The following is a 19,511-nucleotide window of genomic DNA, read 5'->3' as shown; positions in this document are numbered from 1 at the left end:
CAGTGATCAGTAGTAATGAACAGATCCTTCTTAACCTCTGTCACCGGAGTAAGGCCAACAGGCTCCCTCACCTTTTTAAAAGTCCCCCCCTGTGTGTTTAATTCACCCCTTGCCTACACTAGGTTTATGCCGAAGTGCATGCGTGATGAAAACATGTGCTGGGTGCATACGTGCTTGCAAGGAATACACTACACCTAGGGAGAAGTGTGGTTCAGTGCGCACATTGTAAAAATGTGTATGGTGACAGGGTGTTCTTTGAAAATGGAGAGTAGCAAAGGAAATGTAAGCCTGTCCCCTCCAGATGTCACCCACTCTTTCCAGACCAATTGACTCCCATTTCGTGAAGCCCGTAACTCTCCCACCCTCGCAGAAAGTTGCTGTCTCAAAGTGGAGTCATCTCTGTCAATGTATCCTCTCAACCCAGTTATCATGTGGCCTCCCTCCACACTCTCACCACTGTGTGTATGGAAAGTCAGAATCCACTCCATCTTTTTATGGTATAGGATAAGGGTATCCCCTGTCAAGCGAGGCCATTTTGTATACTCTAAAAGCCAGATCTACTTGATCCCCAAATACCCAGTCAACCAGCGAGTGACTATGTGGCCCAATAATATTTCTTATTATCAGGCACCACCAACCCTCCGTCGTAGACTCCTCTCTGCAACATTTGTAATGCTATATGGGAAGTACTGCCGCTCCACAACAATAGTCGTAATTCTGAGTTGATCTTTTGAAAAAAGTCTTGCAGGATTCAGAAGGGCATATTTTGCAAAATATATAGCAGGAGTGGGAGAGTCATCACTTTAATAATGGCTGCCTGACCCATCAGCGAAAGCAGAAGCATCCGCCAATGCTGGGCATCTCTGCGGAATCGGTCCAATTGTGCTTCCAGGTTCTTAGTGTGAAAGGTCTGTGCATCCCTAGTTACGTACACCCCCAGGTACTTGCAGCCAACCATCTTGAATAGGAACCTACATCTAGATGTCAATCTTTGTACTCCCCCCACCAGCGGGAACAATAGGGACTTTTCTCAGTTTATTCGATACCACGAGTAGTTCCTAAATGTGTGTAAGATCTGTAAAATCCTATCGATGGAGTGCATGGGCTTCGGGACTTATAAACAGACATCATTTGAGTAGAGTGAGATTCTTTCATCCCATTCTCTATCCACTGGAATGCCCCATGAGGGGATCTTGTCGCACCAATGCCGCTAATGGCTCAAGCGCCAAGGCGAAGAGCATTGGGGATGAGGGGCAAACCTATCTTGTACCCTTTTGGAGAGAAAACACCCTGACACAGAGTTATTAACTTTTACTTGTGCCAGAGGTTCTACGTAGAGAAGCATAACCCACCCAATGAACTTGCGCCCGAAACCAAGACGTTAGCACCGCAAATAAATAGCTCCACTCCACGCTATCAAATGCCATTTAGAGTCAAAGGACAGAAGAGCCGCTGTGAACGAGGTTTAAGTCATGTGCATGATCCCATGTAATCTTCAAAGATTTAGTCATGTCCCCCAATGCGGCATAAATCAGAATTGATCTGGGTGAATCACAGATGTAACCACTGTTCGCAAACGAAATGACAGGGCTTTGGTCAATACACTGGCCTCATAATTAAGCACATGTTGTATTTTATCCATTAGATTTTCCTCTCCATTGATAGCTCCCTCATCCCCTTTTACCCTCTCCCATTGTCCTTAACATACAACTTTCCAAGAGCTGTCAATCACATAGCCATTGTTTTTGTAGCTGACAAAGAGCAATTTTGCACTGGAAAGTGCGATGTTTATTAAACCTAATCTGCATCTCACGTGGAAGGAAGTTTCTTCATTATACCACTAGCAACGAGTTTTGTGTGAGGACAGCATTGACATCACCCCTCAAGCAGTGCCCAGTCAGTCCCTTCATTTCTCCAGAGGATGTCAGCCTTAACCTGATCCTGCTCGCAGTCCTGTCAGCAGAGGATTCGGCGGAACCTCGCAGCCCGCTGTACTGCAAATCTACTTTATACTGAAATATGCAGCTTGTTCTCCAGGATTTAGTGCTGAGCAAGACTTTTCTCGTCAGCCTGAGTGGAAGGAATCTTTGTAAATTACTAGCTTCCAAGTTGAGTTTGGCTAGCCATGAACAAGTGCTTAGCAAGACATCCCTGCGTCAAACTGGGTGGAAGGAACGCTGGTGCGTTGCTGGCTATTGGCAGCCCAGCTAATATCCATGACCTCACCATAATGTTTGTTGAAAGCGCCAAGCCAAGCGATAGCAAACACAGGTTTCCCTGTCCTCAATAGTATGTTCAGTGAAACCGCTACATAACAAGAGCCCCGCCCTGGGGGAATGGGATCCCCAAGGCCATTAATGGCTACGGAGGGGGGACTCTGTGGCCCCCCTCCCTTTGCAGTGCACTACCGGCCTCATTGGATAGGGTCCCCCGGATCAAACTGGGCCCACAGAGGGTGGGCGCACAGCCTCCTTTCTCCAGTATTTCAATGGCTGGGCCTCGGGGACAAAATTGGTCTAAAACTACTGGCCTGATTTACACCAATCAAACAAGCATGCTTTTGGAGTAAAGTTATAAATTCATACCACGTATAGTGTAATTCTGTTTAGTATTTTTTGCTTCATCTTTCAGTATAATTTCCATGGGAGCGAAAGTGGTAAATTGTAAACTTTTACCCCCCTTTAACTTTTTTTGCTGAGGACGGATCTTCATGAAACTTGCCATGCTTAAACTTAGCTGACTAAGGTGATAGATTGTCACGTTGCAGGCAAATCGGTCCATGGGGTCAAAAGTTAGAAGCAAATCAAAAAATGCTTTTTCAAAAGAAAGTGTGACTGAACAGTTTTTCCTAAAGAAGTGGTTAAGAGGAACTGCCATAGTAGGCAATAAACTTTTTTTCTTTTAAATGCAGTTTCCGTTTATTGGCATTAGTAGAGACACAGTAGTGTAATAGGAGTTGTCCTTGTCTGAAAGAGAAGAGACACCAGGCTCATCTAAGTCTGCATGTTCTCGGCCTATATTTAAGGCAATAAATGGTAATTGTGTATACTTTTACTCATGTAGTACAAATACAATTTATACCAGCTTATGAGAAAAAAGTTACTGTATCAATGCAAATATACACAACTGATTCACGAAAAAAAACAGCTTTCTGAATGACATTTTTTATTATTATTGTTGGGTACTCAAACTGGACCATCTGTGAAAATGGGTGTAAGTGATTACAATGACCTCTAACTGAATTTCTTCTCAGTAGAACTCAATGAAGGGTTTAAGTAGGTCATCGTTATCTTTACAATGATGAACAATAAATAAAAATTGATCGTGAAATGATGATGAAATCAAAATCACATTTCTTTAATAAAAAAAGATTAAGAAATTGCAGAGTGCATCACTGGCACTGAGCAGCATTAGGTAGGTTTAAAGGCTTTCCAGTTATTCACAGAAAAACAGTAGGTTCACATACGCACACAATAACACAATAGTACCAACGTAGGTTTCAGATTCCTCTATAGTTCAATTTCAGAGTTTAATTTGGATCTACAAAAATACAGGCAGTAGCCATCTTCTGACAAATCTACAAGCAACAATCTAATAAATGAAGCTTGCACAAAATGTACCCAAAACTAGTCAACTGACAGACCTTTTCCTGACTGTACTAAAGACTAATAACACGTACACAAATGATAAACTTATCTGTGCTAAGTTAAGATGACATTCAAGCAAAAGCTAATAAAAACAAAATCACAAACACGGATTTAGTACAGGCTGTCTATTAGTGTGTACACATGGAGCATGGTCACTCAACCTCACCCTATAAAAACTACAAGGTTTGCTAAACAGGTGTAGATTTTTCATTTCTCCTGAAAAAGTGGTTAAGAGGAACTGCCCTTGTATCCAAGAAACTGTTTTATTAATCAGTTTACCGTTTATTGGTATTAATATGAAAATTCATGTGAGCAATCTGTTTCAGAACACCCACTTCATACCAGATTACAGTCGCAATTAAAGGTATCACTATTCCAAGACAAAACATATGCAATGTGGCCACTAAGGAGCACATAGTTTTGTTTTTTAACCAGAAACAAAATATGGTGAACAAGTGAATGGTACCTTGACCAAACAGTTTGACGTTCACTTGCTAAAAAGATATTAAGGGCCAATTGGCTTGCAACCTTCCACCGCCCAAAAAACACAAAAAGGCAAATAATGCATCTGCTAACGTGTATGTACCGGGTTCTAAAAACAGATGGCGCCCTATTCACTCCTATGATATGCAACAGGTTTCTCATGCTGAAAATCATGGGAGTAAACAGTGGAAAGTTTCACACCAGTTATAATCTCGTTGTGTATGCAAAAAGGACTTTGCATCCAAAATAGGATTTGCGCTGAAGTATGTTCAACATGATATAAGAAGTGGTACAGGACGTACTTGCTGTGAGCGCTATAATAAATGGTCTACTCAGTTCTTTGGCATACACATTTTTAAACACTGTCACTTCTTGGCAGACAACAAATCTGGCATTGATTATACAATATTTTAAGCTATTGTCCAATTTCGAAAAGTCATTTTGCAAAAAAATATATTTTTGTTGAAAGTCAAGCAATTCCGAGACTATCTCTTGCATTAATGTACAAGGTTTAATACAAAACCTAAATTTATATTAAGCACTCATTTGAAATGTGTTATTCCTTTTCACACAACTGCTAGTGGAAAAAACCGTTGCCAAAATATATACATCTGCCCTGGCCATACAGTTTAATTTAATTACAAGAACCATTTTGATGCTAGCATGATGCACCACAGCCATTTTAATAGTATAAAATATCCACTGTGAAGGTAAACACTGCTTCATGAGACTTTAGATAAATGCTATAAAACACTAAAATCTAACAATTTAAAACAATCTTAACACAAATTGAAACCGTAAATTAAATGGAGGACCCGGATATGTGGACTTTCAGGAGGTAAAGTTTTAAAATACCTCTACTATCAAACACAGATTAAAAGTATGTGTTACAATGATATGTAGAAGAGCATGTATCTAGGCTTAGTGCAATATTAACTTTCAGATTAATTTCGTTAAAGGGACTCCGTTGGGATGTGAAATGTGCTTTTATGAAAGGGGTTCAGGCTCTTGGCCAGAAAGCCCAGGCAATGCCAGGAAATATCAGAGCCACAAGGATAGATGAAAACAGATTCACAGCATTGTTATCCAAAATAGGTTTCCCAGATATGAGTCTTGCTCCATTTATTGGGTAGTTTACAACTTTACCAGTGCCTTCGTCAAAACCTGTGGATATAAAATATAGGATTAGGCAGGTGGTTTCTTCAATTACAATTCCCATCTTTTATACAGCACCATTCACTCTTTGTTCGACTAAAAGTTTCCAAGATAAAATTTGCATCATGAAATAAAAAAAAGGATTATACACAAGAATTTCGATACACAAGAATGTCGATTAAAAATCCAAGATGTTAGAAAATAGACTCCCCCCCCCCCCCCCCCCCTTTTTTTTTAGAGAGAGAATTTATAACTTTTTCGGATTTTGGTGTTCTAAAAGAAAAACAAAATGGTTAAATAAATGCACTAACGACATGAAGGCATGGAAGACCATCTTCTACTCACCTGACATTTTCACAGCACTGCTAGCCTTACACAAGCATAATAAGTCAACTTTTCACAATGCAAGACTGATGATAAAATAGTGCAGCTGCATGTAGCAAAAGGTCATGCAAATTGAATGGCCCATATAAGAAAGATGATGTGTTGAATTCCTAATGGATTCTCTAGTCTAAAATAGGCTTCATCAGGAAAATCTCTTTCTGGATGAATTCCTTTTTGGATTCACCAGATGTTTGTGGAACAATGCACTGCTATGTTTGTTAAGAGCATTCTTCTGGAATCAGTAAATGCCAGAGGAAATGTATGTATAATGGCCTAAAGAATATGCGTAAATAACAGGGAAAGATAGAATTTTTTTTTTGGTCCTTTTATAAAGATGTGCTTTTTTTTTTTTTTTAAACAAATTTTATTGCGTTAAGTGTCAAATACACTGCAGCGCTCTGTAACCCAGCGGCTAACTGCTACATTTAACAACACAGATATTGTTTTGACGTTCAAAACATAAATTCTGTAGAAGAAAACATAATAAATCACCAACAAAACTCCCCCCCAAATGCACTGTATTTGAAGTCGTGCTTGTTTTAGCCACAAAAGTTAAATTTTCAAATGTGCAGTAGCACTGCAGAGAAAGTAACTAACATTTTTTAAGAATGAGTAAAAGCAGCAACTAATATGTGGTAAGAACCTGAGCAAACATCCCTAACAATTCGAGACTAACGTTATTTGAAATAAAATAGTGTTGAATGAAGAGATTAAAGACCACACGTTTGTGAAGACTGTGATAAAGAGATTAAAGACCAAACTTTAGTGAAAAATAAGATAGAAAATACCTATATTTTACATTTGAGGTCGCCACTGTGTAGGTATAGTTACAACCTAGTAACCATACGAAGAGCTTTTAGTGGTTTGCGAATAACGCTGTCTGATGAAACAGTCCCCCCCAAAAAAGAGAAAAATAATAAATTTGCCATGCAGTTAACTGGATTTTTTTATTTTTTAACAGCGCTGCAGCACAAGCAGCTGAATTGAACAACAACAAATTTGGCAGAAAGACAGATCTCGGTCCAGAAAGTATGCGGTTTGTGATTTGGTGTAAATCAGTTCAGTCGTTTTTGAGTAATCAGGGTTCATGATTTATGGATACATGGATAATTGGGTTTGCGGGTCCCGCGAGCATGAGACTTTAAATAAATGGGCCAAGAGGGTATCTTTTTCTGTCAACCGTCTCGGTCCAGTGAGTCCCATTGGAGCTCGTCCACTGAGTGGCTCCCACATGAGGAGAAATGTTGCATCTGACATTTCAGGACACATGGACTGAAAATTTAAAAAAGACAAGAAAATAAGGCATAAGAGAGCAGGGTAGGTGTACCTTGACCACCTGAACTTTGGGGGGCCCCAGAGGCCCCCATGGCTAAATAAAAACTTGAGGGTTTTCGGGATCTGCAGCATTCTCGAGGGAGCCAGTGGGATCGCCTGGTCTTGCGAGACTCCCACAGGGCCATGGTGTCACCTGCTAACAGATCAGTGGGATCCAAAACCTATTTAAATTAAAAAAAATAAAAAAGAAGGGGGCATGTCGGAGGTAGGTTGGCAGAGCACAGGTGATGACCCTATGTCTAACCCAAGACAGACACAGCCAAAGGCTGTGCATGGCAGGGGGTTGGTCACACACGAGGGCTGGGCACAGTGGCCAACACCACGCTGTGCATAAATAAGGCCAGGCCTGGTGGATACCCTACACTGCACACAGTGGAAGGATGTGTGCGAAGGGTGTTGGTTGTGCATAGAGGGTGTTGGCTGTGCAGAGGTGGTTGGCTGCCTGCAAAGGGCTGAAGCAGGGCCTGGCCATGAGGCCAAGCCCACAGTGTGCATTGCTGAAATCTGTGAGTGATGGTGGGAAGTTGGCGTCCTGAAGGGCCAGACCAAAGGCCAACGTCATGCCCTACACGGCCAAAGGCTGTATGCAGGGGGGCTTGGCTAACCACAGGGCTGGAGGGGGAGGGCTTGGGTGTGGCCAGGCCCCTGAAGCCAACCCCACGAGGCACACACCTTCTGCATTCTAGTTAGTGGAGAATGTCAGTTAAAACATAACATTTTAACCTAAAATAAACGCTGAAATTCACTTGTTATAATTATTACAACTAACTATAGCTCATGCCCTCGCCACACGCTGCTTATGACCATACACATCACTCATAAAATGTTCTCTGTAATCCTTGATAACATCAACGATGACATTGGAAATGACTAATTGAACTATACCTGGTGAATTTGTGTTCTTTTAGTTGAAAATATTTTGCTTGCACAGACATTTTCACCCAACTATAACGTCACTTTAACCTTTTTTTCAGTGAATTTCTGAGTTTTAATTTTTTATGCAAAGAAAGATATTACTACAATACCTAACTATAACGTCACTATAACCTTTGGATTTTTCAGTGAATATAAAGACAGAAAGACACACACACACACTAGACTATATTGTTTCAATATCAGACTACTCAACAGCTACCCTTATTAGTGGGGTAAAAAACCTTGGTTCATTCTGTTGGTGTATATAAACTATCCCAATTAAACCATTAAAATAAATACACCAACCACCATTAGAGACAATTCATTGTATGCTTCCGAGAACCTCCTCAAGGACATATGCCTAGTGAATCACAACATTCATAGACTAGTCCGATAGAAATTCTCCCCAAATATATTCTAAAATACCTGGGTGTGATTGTTGAACCTGTACATCAACTTTCAGGTGCCAGCACAAACATCACTTCAAATTCAGTCACTCTGTCAGGATCTCTATTACCATACATTGCAAATTTTGATAACTGCCCGGCAAGTACCCATTATCGTCCACTGTTAGTATTCCAACCAATTAATTGCAATATGTGATAAATTATTGCTAAAGCAGCAGTGAGTATTAAAATTAGCGTAAATTTGTGAATATCATTCTCCAATGGCCCATCAGTAATTATGTAGGGGGCACATGGCTAAAATATATGAACGATGACAGTTATTATGGCTGCACCACTGTATTTACAGTTAGACATAGGTCAGTCTTCTATAAGTGAGACCCTCTGGGAAACATTACAGAACTGTACCTGCAGTAAATGTTACCTAACCATTTGCAAGGAAGCATCCGGAGGGCCTGGAAAAGTGACGCCATCTCTTTCAAGTTGCCCCAATATTTTAGGTATGATACTACTGAAGAGTCACAAGTGACACTGGGTTGCATATTGCTGGTTAAGAATGTGACAGATGAAGGTAGCTCCATTTCTAGTCACCTGTAAAGCCCAAATCTTCTTGCAGTTGTGAATGATTGAGAAGTTCCTTTGCCAAGTTAAAAAAAAAAAAAAAAAAAAACAATAATGTATTGACTTTTTAACAACAATCAAGGGAAGAAGTAAACAAGAGGGAAGGTGGGGAAGAAGGGGGTCATGACTTGCATACAAAGCAGTATCATGTCATCGCAACAGAAAGATATGCACAAATTATAAGCTCAGTAAGTTTAGCGCGCACACATCTACCATTGGTAATCTGGTGCCACTCACAGTTGCGGTAAGAGGGATTTGCAGGGCTATGGGGCAGGACCTTAGGATCGGCCACCCGCAATCAGGAAGCATTAGTCCAAAAAAGCGCCAAGGAAGTCCCAGGCAAGGTGTACAAAAGTGGCAGAGGGAGTAGCGCATTGCAGGCATTGCAGGCACTCCACAAGTCCCATTCTATGCATTGTTATGGGTGTATGATACATCCTATGCAAGAATTTAAACTGTATTGATCGGAGTATGTAGTTTGGAGAGAGGGCGCTGGATTGGGCACAGCAGTAGTTGCATTGTCCCTCAGAAATAGGGGAGCAGGGAGGGGGTCGTGTATGTTTCCCAAGCAGCCTGGGCCCCAGGGGTACTCACAGGATCTTTCCCCTGCATTATGGCACATAAACGTGAAGGAAAATGTTACTTACCATTAGACGTCTGTTCTTGGCATGTAGAGCTGTACATTCTCATGCTTAGCATACTCCAGCCATCTAGAGTTGGGTCCGGATGTTTGCAAGTTGTCTTTGTTCGAAGAAGTCTTTTCCAGTCATGAGTTATGGTGACTACTCCTTTCGGTGATGGTGCGCATGGGCATTGACTCCATTGTTAGATTGTTTCCCATTAGAGGGTGAGTATGGAGTCAGTAGGATAGATTAGAGAAGTCCCTGCATATGCATGTCATAAATGATTAAGTAATTAACTGCAACATGTATAGCTATCCTGGGGGGTGGGTGGGTTCACGTAAATCTACAGCTCTACATGCCAAGAACAGATGTCTACTGGTAAGTAACATTTTCCGTTCAAGGCATGTGAGCAGTAGATCACATGCTTTCCATTGACTATACAGCAGTTTGCTCCCAACGCGGTGGCTAACCTGTAGCTGTTTGAAAAAGTGTTCCAAGTACTGTCTAGCCTACATTAGCTCGTTGTCTTGCTAACGAACAAGTTACTTACCTTCGCTAATGATATATATCTGTAAGAAACATTAGTTATTTATAGATTCCTTACCTTAGAATTACCCCAAGGCGTCAGACTGGATCCAGAAAGTTTTTTCTTCTGCAGTACCTCTGCTCGTCAGAAGGTGGAAACGGTCGGCTCCGCGTCCGTCGGTGGCGGGATGACATCACGGCAGCTACTTAGACGCCGCCCTCATGTGCTGACGTCAGTTCTGTGCACAACTTTCCGCGGCAGAAACGCAAAGCCATGCAAGACACTGACGATTGGTGCACAAAACTAGGGCCCTGAAAGGATGACCTTAACCCAGTTCGCAGGACGGGGAGGACTGGTGGGGCGGTAAGGAATCTATCGCTAACTAATGTTTCTTAGAGATATATCGTTACCGAAGGTAAGTAACTTGTTCATCTGAAAGAAACACGTTAGTTATAGATTCCTTACCTTAGAATAGATACCCCAGCAATACAAAAACCGATGGTGGGACTGCAAACCAATATCACACCAGAAAATGCTGGAGAACAGAACATCCAAAGAAGCTGTCTCTCCGGACTTGGCTGTCCAGGCAGTAGTGTTTTGTAAACGTGTGCAGCGATGCCCATGTGGCCGCCTGACAGATGTAATTTAGAGGAACGCCTCTTCCCAAGACACTAATGGCTGCCGTCGCCCTGGTGGAAAGGGCACGTAGCCCGACCGGAGGCTCTTTTTTAGCCAGAGAATAGCATGCCTTAATACACAGAACGACCCATCGGGAAATGGTGCGTTTGTGTACGGCCCGACCTTTCTTGGTGCCCACATAGCCAACAAAGAGTTGGTCATTCACACGGAACGGGTTTTGTGCGATCCAGATAGAAAGAGCGCATGTTTTGGGTCCAGACGGTGGAGCCTCTCTTCCTCCTTCGAAGGATGCGGAAAGAAGGTGGGCAAGTAATGGTCTGCCCGTTGTGGAAGGCAGTGACCACCTTAGGAAGGAAGGATGGACGGTTCCTGAGAACCACCTTGTCCGGATGGACAGACGGAAAGGAGATTTGGAAGAAAGGGCCTGGAGCTCACTCACCCTTCTAGCAGAAGTCTTGGCTACCAGGAAAGCAGTCTTAAGAGTCAAGAGTCTTAAAGGACTGTTATGAAGCAACTCAAAGGGAGCGCACATTAAATAGGTAAAAACAAGATTCAAGTCCCACTGAGGCATAACAAAGAGGATTGGAGAAAAAGATGCGTTAAGCCTTTTAAGAAACGGTTAAATAACGGGGACTTGAAAAGAGAAGTCTGATCTGGCAACCGAAGGAAGGCAGAGATGGCTAAAAGATAGCCCTTCATAGTGCCCAGAGCAGAGCCCTGCTGGGCTGAAGAAAGAAGGAACAAAAGAACTTCAGAAAGAGGGGCAGAAAGGGGATCCACAGCCTTTGCTGTGCACCATGCCACAAACTTGTTCCACCGGCAAGCGTATACCGTTCTAGTGGAGGGACGCCTGGCTGCCAAGATTACACCACAGACTTCGGGAGGCAGGTCAAAAGACATAAACTGCCGCCGCTCAATCTCCACGCAAGAAGGTGGAGACTGGACAGGTTCGGGTGGAGGACAGTCCTGTGCGGCTGCGACAGAAGATCCTCCCGAAGAGGCAGTCTGATCGGAGGATCGATGGCCATGTTGAGCAGCTCGGTATACCAGACTTTTCGTGCCCAATCCGGAGCCACATGAATGACTTGGGCCTGGTCGCGCCTGATCTCCAGCACTCTGGGCAGAAGTGGTATAGGCGGAAAGGCGTACAACAGATCGCAACTCCACTCGCGACGAAAAGCGTCGCCTAGCGAGTGCCGCCTTGGAAATTCCAACGCCCAGAATTGTGTACATAGCTGGTTCTCTTCGGTGGCGGACAGATCTTACCAAGGCTCTCTCTACTGTTGAAAGAAACCTTGTACCACCTCCGAGTGAAGACGCCATGCGTGATCCATCATGCACCTGCGGCTGAGTTCATCCGCCCTGGCGTTCAGAGAGCCTGTCAGGTTTTGAACCACCAGGGATATGCCCGATGTTCCAGCCATGCCCAGAGGCACAGGGCCTGTTGACATAGGGTCCACGACCTCACCCTGCCCTGTTTGTTGCAGTACCACATGGCGGTGTTATTGTCCGTGAACACTTGCACTACTCTTCTCGGGACAGAGGGAAGGAATGCTTTCAGTGCAAGATTAATCACCCGGAGCTCCAGAAGGTTGATGTGAAGCCTGGACTCTGCCGGAGACCAGAGGCCTCTGATCTCCGCCTCTCCCATGTGGTTGCCCCATCCCAGAAGGGATGTGTCTGTCCCCAACAGTGTGGTCTGGTTGGGGAAGGGAGAGGGATGTGCCATTGACCCAATCCTTGTTCGTGAGCCACCACTGCAGTTGTCGTGCAGTGCCCTCTGAGATCTGGACGCAATAGGACAGATTCCCTGATGCTGCGCCCCCTGGAACTTCAGGTCCCACTGCAGAGCCCGCATATGCCACCTGGCATGATCGACCAGCAGGATGCAAGAGGCCATGAGGCCCAGCAGCCTCAAAGTCATTCTGACCTAAACCCGGGATAGAGGCTAAAAGATCGGAATCATAGCCGGAATATCCCAGACTCGCTGTTCGGGAGGATAGACCCGAAACCACGTTGTGTCCAGAACCGCTTCGATGATGAGGAGCTTCTGAGAGGGAATCAGGTGACACTTCAGCACATTGATGGAGAACAGCAAATGCAGGAGGTCCGCCGTAGTCTGGAGGTGGGTAGTCTGGAGGTGGTAGATGATTGCCTGGAGCGAGCCCGCCTTTAACAGCCAGTCGTCCAGATAGGGGAACACTGAAACCCCTGATATGCACAGATGAGCTGCCACCACCGCCATCACTTTCGTGAACACCCGAGAGGCGCTGGTAAGGCCAAAGGGGAGCACGGTAAATTGAAAATGCTCGTGGCCTACCGTGAACCGTAGGTAGCGCCGGTGGGCCGGCAGGACGGTTGATGTGAAAATAAGCATCCTGCAAGTCCAACGTTACCATCCAGTCTTCCGGGTCGAGGGCAGACAAGACCTGAGCAAGCTTCAACATCTTGAACTTCTCCTTCTGGAGGAAGCGGTTGACGTTCCTGGGGTGCAAGATATGATGCAGGCCCTTGTCCTTCTTGGGGACCAGAAAGTAGTGGGAGTAACAACCACAACCTACTTCTGGGTCAGGAATGCGCTCAATGGCTCCCTTATCCAAGAGTGCCGTAACTTCCCGCTGGAGAAGAGCCAGATGATCCTCTGACATGTGGTGGTATCTCGGTGGCATGGCTTGAGCCATAGTCTTGAAGGGGAGGGAATAGCCCCTTCGGACTATTTGCAAAACCCACCTGTCTGACGTGATGGTGCGCCAGTGGAGGAGGTGATGCCCAATCCTGCCGCCCACTGTCGTTTGATGGCCCTGAAAGGTCGGACTAGGAGGGTTTGGAGGCTGGTGCAGAGTGGGGGTTGGTGGACTGGCCAGCCCGCAGGCCCTCAGAACCACGACGGTTTATCCCACGTCCCGGGCCGTGCAAAGGTTGGGTAACTTGCTGCGGCCTGTGGCTCTGGGCAGGACGTAGCGGGACACCCCTTCCGTAGTCACGAAAGGGGTGAAAAGCAGACTGCGCAGGACGGGAGGAGAGGCCCAAGGACTTGGTCGTAGCCCGCGAGTCCTTCAAACACTCTAGAGCGTTGTCTGCTTTGTCGCCAAAAAAAGGCAATGGCCATCAAAGGGCATGTCCATCAAGGTGTTCTGGACATCCCCTTAAAAGCCAATGGACCTCATCCAGGTGTAGTGACAAAGCGCTATGGACGTGGAAATGTTTCTACCCAGAGAGTCAGAGGTGTACAGTCCACAACGAATTGTAAACTTTGCTGCATCCTTCCCGGCGGCAACAGCCTGGGAGAGCACTGCCCGGGCCTCCTCCAGACACTGAGGTGGCACCTGCACCACTGTATCCCACACTGAGTGGGAATAACGGTCCAAGAGACATGCGGTGTTTACAGGCCTTAGTTACCAAGGTGGTCCAGCTTCTTGGATTCCCTTTCCGGTGGAGCAGTAGGGAAGCGCTTTTGGAAGGGGAGGCTTGGACTACCTAGCTCTCCGGGTGGGGTGTTAGGAGAGGAATGTGAGGTCTCCCAGGGCCGGGCGGTTGTGTCGGGTAAACATCCGGTCCACGGGAGCCCCCGTGCTGGGCTGGACCACGTGCCCAAAAAGACATCGGTGAGGGCCTCATTAAACGGCAGCAGGGTCTGCGAAGAGCTCGCAACCAGCTGAAGCACCTTTGTCAGGAGGTTAGTCCTGACCGCCACTGTAGGAAGCTCGAGGTTAAGTGCCTCAGCCGCCCTACACACCACCACTGCGTACGACGCTCCTTCGTCCATAGCCACAGTAGGAGGAGACAACATGCAAGGTCAGGGGAAGTGTCAAGACCACTGGCATCCCCAGTTCCTCTCTCCAGTCCTGGTCAGAACAAAGCTGATCAGATAAAGGGTCACCTGACCCCTTCCAGTCCTCCTCCTCATCGTCTGGATGCCACTCAGGTTAAAAGGGGCACAAAAATCCAAGGGGGGGGGGGGGGGGGGGCCTGTGGCGCCGGAGCAGCCGGCAGCGAAGACCTAGGCCCTCCAACCGAGTCCGTGGGGTCCGAAGGCACGCAGGAAGGGTCGGTCTGCCCAAAGATGGCATGCATCGCCTCGTAGAACGTACGAAGCTGGGCGGGAGTCACTCCGGGTCCCGGAAAGGGAGGGAAACTCAGTCGTCTTCAGGAACCGCACGCGGAGCCGAGGGAGGGGCACCACCTGCGGGCCTAGTCGGATCGGCCGACTGATGAGAAGTCGAAGAGCGACTATACTTCTTCGACTTCTTCTTATGCTTCGACTTACCCGACCCAGAGTGCGAAGACTTCGAAGATTTGGAACCGGAATGGTGGTGGCCCTGCGACCAGTTCCTCAACCTCCCTCACGACCAGGACCTCGAACGGCGCAGAGCAGACTGCCAGTGCTCAAGCAGCTTTCGGGACCGCTACCGCAAACCCTTCGGCACCATCGACCGGCAGTCGGAGCACAACTTGGGAGTCGTGGTCTCGCTACAGGCAAAAAAGACACGCGGTGCGGATCCGTCACCGACAACATGCAATGACAGGCACCGCAGGCAATGAAACCGGGCATCCCTTGTGCACATTAGGAGTCAAAGACTCTCAAAAAGAAGTCGACATAAGTCTAGAAAAACTCAGTAAAAAAATTACTGGGGGTACCGCTCTCCCCGGATCGGTGCTGGTTGGCGCAGAAGAAAGAAAGAACGGACGTCAGGGAGCGAGGGCAGCGTCTAAGTAGCTGCCGCAACGTCATCCCGGCAACCTCCATGCCAGACGTGGAGCCGACCGACGCCAGCTTCCGACGAGCAGAGGTACTGCTGACAAAAAAAAGTTTCCAGATCCAGCCGGACGTCTGGGGGTAATTCTAAGGTAAGGAATCTATAACAAACAGGTTTCTTTCAGATACATCTACACAATAATGCTTGGTGAATATGTGTGGTGTAGACCATGTTGAAGCTTTGCAGATATCTGCAATGGGAATGTTCCCTAAAAATCCATAGTAGTCCCTATTTTGCGGGTTGAATGGTCCCTATGGGGGTATTGTTAATCTTCTTTTAGCTTTTGCATAGCTTCTTTGAATGCATTTTACAATCCACCTTGCAATGACCGATTTTGAGATAGCATTGCCTTTGTGCGGTGGCGCAAAAGCAACGAAGAGTTGCTTTGTGTTACGAAAGGATTTTGTCCTTTCAATGTAGTTTAGTAAAGGTCTTTTAACGCCTAATGTGTGAACAGCTCTTTCTGCTACAGAACCTGGTTGAGGGGAAAAAACACTGGTAACTCAACAGATTGTTTTATATGAAAGGCAGATACTACCTTTGGTAGGAATTTGGGATTGGTACGAAGAACCACTTTGTCTTTGTGCAAGCGAAAAAAGGGTTCTTCTACAGTTAATGCCTGAAGCTCACCTACTCTCCCAAGTGATGTAATGGCAATGAGAAAAGCCACTTTCCAAGTGAGAAATTGTTACTCGCATTTGTGCAATGTTTCGAAGGGTGGACCCAATAATCTGGTAAGGACAATATTGAGATTCCACGCTAGTGCATGTGGAAGTGTTAGAGGAATTATTATTTTTAGTCCTTCCGTAACTGCTTTGATCACAGGCACTCTGATAAGGGACAAATGTTGCCTATTTTGCAGATATGCAGCAAGATGTAGTCTTATGGATGTGTAAGCTAGATTTGAGCGTTGTAAGTGCAACAAATAGCAGATATTTTGTATTGAAGCATTTAATGGGTTGATATTGTTGGTATTGCAGTAAATGAAAAACCGTTTCCATTTAGCTGCATAGCAAGCCCTTGTAGTAGGTCTTCTGTCTTCTTTAATTATATGCATACAGTCAGGTGGGAAGTTCCGATAACCAAACTATGACTTCAGGAGCCAAATCGCAAGGTTCAGCTCCTTTGGATATGGATGCCTTATGCCTCCATGGCTCTGAGTGAGGAGACTGGGTGTGAAGCTTAGTTTGTGAGGCAGAACTACTGAAAGTTTTAACAGGGTTGTGAACCATGGTTGCCAGGCCATTGTGGGAGCAACTAGGATTAGTGTTAGGGAGGTTTGCTTGAGATTCCGAACCACTAGTGGAAGGAGTGGGAGAGGCGGAAAAGCGTAGACATATATCCCTGACCAATTCATCCATAGGGCATTGCATTTGGATAATGGGTGTGGGCACCTTGCAGCGAAGCTTGGGCATTTTGTATTGAGGGGAGTCACAAACAGATGTATTTCTGGAAAACCCCACATTTGGAAGAAAGGGAGGAGAACCCGAGGAAGAAGTGTAGGAACTTCATCCTCGGGTTCTCCTCCCTTTCTTCCAAATGTGGGGTTTTCCAGTGGATCTGTTGATTTTGTCTGCTGTTCAGATCTGCGATTTGATTGCATTCTCTTGGTAGGTGTTCTGCTAGGAGATGGATGTTTTGTTGAATCGCCCACCTCCAAATGGTCTGCGTGAGGTGTGACAGTTGGAGAGTGTGTCCTCACCTGTTTTTGTATATAATAGATCGCTGTCATTGTCTGTGCAGACAGCTTTGCCTATAAGGCGGGTCTGAAATGCTTTGAGCGCTAGGAATATTGCTAGCAGTTCCAGTTGATTAATATGAATCTGTTTTTGCTTCTTACTCCACAGCCCCTGAAGAGTGAGTCTGGAGAGGAGCTCCCCAACTTGTGAATGATGCATCTGCCATTAGGATCGCCTGTGGAATCGGACGATGCTAGGCATTCCTGAAGGGGCATATGGAGTCTTGCGTGTGGAAAGATTACGATGCAAGAGGCCATCATTCTGAGTAACTGCATGAATACTGGAGCTTGAAGGAGTGATTGGATTGAAACTGTGAGACCAGAGATTGAACATTTTTGATTCTGGTTGCACGTGAAAAGGCTAGGGCTTTTTGAGTGTACAGATTGGCCCCCAAATATGTTTGTCATTGAAGGTTGTAGATGTGACTTTAACAAATTGACTGTGAAGCCTAGACTGTGCAGCAGGTGCAGTGTGCCTCATGTGTGCTGGAGATACCTTTAGTACATACTGGTTTTGAGGAGTAAGGCGTCCAAGTATGGGAAGACATGGATGTTTTGTCTTCGCATGTGAGCAGCGACTACTGCTAGGCATTTTGTAAACACTCTGGGAGCAGTGGTGACTACGAACGGAAGCAGTTTGAATTGGTAGTGTTTGCCCGCTATGACAAACCTGAGGTATTTGTGATGAGGGGGATGTATTGGAATATGGAAGTATTCATCCCTTAAGTCTAGAGTAGACAAAGTTGCCTTGCTGTAGGAGAACTTGTTGGAGAGCGACCATATGGAAGTGATCTGAATGAATGTATAGGTTCAATTCTATGAGGTCATATATGGGCCTGAGAGAGCCGTCCTTTTTGGGGGGAATGAGAAAGTAAAGGGAGTGCACACCTGTCCCTTGATTATGTAATAGGACCGATTCTATAGCTCCTTTTTGCAGAAGAGATTGAACCTCCTGTGTGAGGAGGTGTAGAGACAGTTTGTGTGATCGTGGAGGAATGTTTGGAGGGTTGGTGGTAAGCTCCAGGTAATAACCAGTCACTATTTGTGGGAGGGGAAGTACGGGGGCTGTTAGTTTTACCTCTTCCCTTGCCATGGTTTCCTCGAAAACTTCCTTGAAAGTAACCTCTTTAAGAGGGCAATTGTTACCTCTAAATGACGTGGAGGGACGGTCTGTTTGCATGGTCTTAGAGCCTCCCCTGTAAAAGAAGCGGCTAAAAGAACCCCGATTAGATGTTGTTTGTAAAGCTCCCATGGATTTGGCAACATCTGTATCTTTCTTAATTTTTTCTAAAGAAGCGTCTAACTCGGGTCCAAATAGGTGTTCCTTGTCAAAAGGTAGGTTTAAGATAGAGGATATCTAGCTAACAGAGCCTGGGTGTTAGCTATACGCCAATTATTGGCAGCCTGTGCCGCAGCTCTTTTGCCCGATGCATCTATTAATTTTGATTCCTTATCAGGAGGAGGTGCATCTCCTGCGGTTTGTGAATTTGCCCGCTTACGATCATTTGAAATCACTAAGGAGTCTAACGGAAGTTGACCTGTAAAGTAAATTGGGTCTGTAGGTGCGGCCTTATACTTTTTGTCTACTCTTGGTGTGATAATCCTTGCTCGCACTGGGTCTTTAAATATGTTATCTGCATGTTTAAGCATACCCTTGAGCATAGGCAGTGTAAGTGTTTTTTTTTTTAGAAGAACTTAAGGATTTGAATAAAAAGTATTCTTCAAGAGCCTCTTTGTGGAGCTCTACTCCATGTATTGAGCAGCTCTGTTGACTAGTTCTATAAACCCTACGTTATCGACAGGCGGAGAAGGTTTTGAAGGGTATAAATCTGGGTTGTTGTCAGTAATAGGATCTGTATTATAATCGATCCATGGGTCAAGATTATTGTCCTAAAGTGCATCTCCATCCCCATCATCCTGGTGATCAGGTGGTGGAGGTAAATTTGTGGGTGTAATAAGCAAATTTGGCTCTATTGGTGAAAAAGGGAAAAGGGGAGGTGGAGAAGTATTAGTACCCATATTCTTTCTTTTAAGAGGAATATGGTAAGAGTCCTCGAGGTCTGGCTTACGTTTTGCTGGTAGATTTGCCTAAAGATGGGCAGTCTTGGGGTTAATGACAAGTTTGCTTTGGCTCCTTGTTGGAAGGCGGGGCATCCAACTGAGGCTCTTTGGGTGGAGGAGGAGCTGTCTTGCCTTTAGGTGCCAACATTTTCGGTGCCGATTATTTCGGTGCCGATTATTTCGGAGCAGAGGATCAATCAATCAAACATTTGTAGAGCGCACT

The 19,511-nt window shown here is 45.3% G+C and overlaps 1 protein-coding gene across 2 annotated transcripts in view; it reads right to left on the bottom strand.

The window, feature by feature from the left end:
- Positions 1–3,148: 3,148 nt before the first annotated feature.
- The window catches only part of TMEM19 (transmembrane protein 19), a 208,059-nt gene continuing 191,696 nt past the window's right edge, over positions 3,149–19,511 (bottom strand). For both annotated transcript variants that reach the window (XM_085652532.1, XM_085652530.1), the window contains exon 7: positions 3,149–5,294. In XM_085652532.1, the coding sequence (XP_085508658.1) occupies positions 5,131–5,294 (164 nt within the window). In that variant the 3' untranslated portion in view covers positions 3,149–5,130. The remainder of the gene's footprint in view (positions 5,295–19,511) is intronic.

This window comes from Triturus cristatus, chromosome 4_1, assembly GCF_964204655.1.
Source record: "Triturus cristatus chromosome 4_1, aTriCri1.1, whole genome shotgun sequence".
Classification (NCBI taxonomy): domain Eukaryota; kingdom Metazoa; phylum Chordata; class Amphibia; order Caudata; family Salamandridae; genus Triturus; species Triturus cristatus.
Note: the sequence above shows the minus strand (reverse complement) of the source record. Positions and strands in the feature narration are given on the sequence as shown.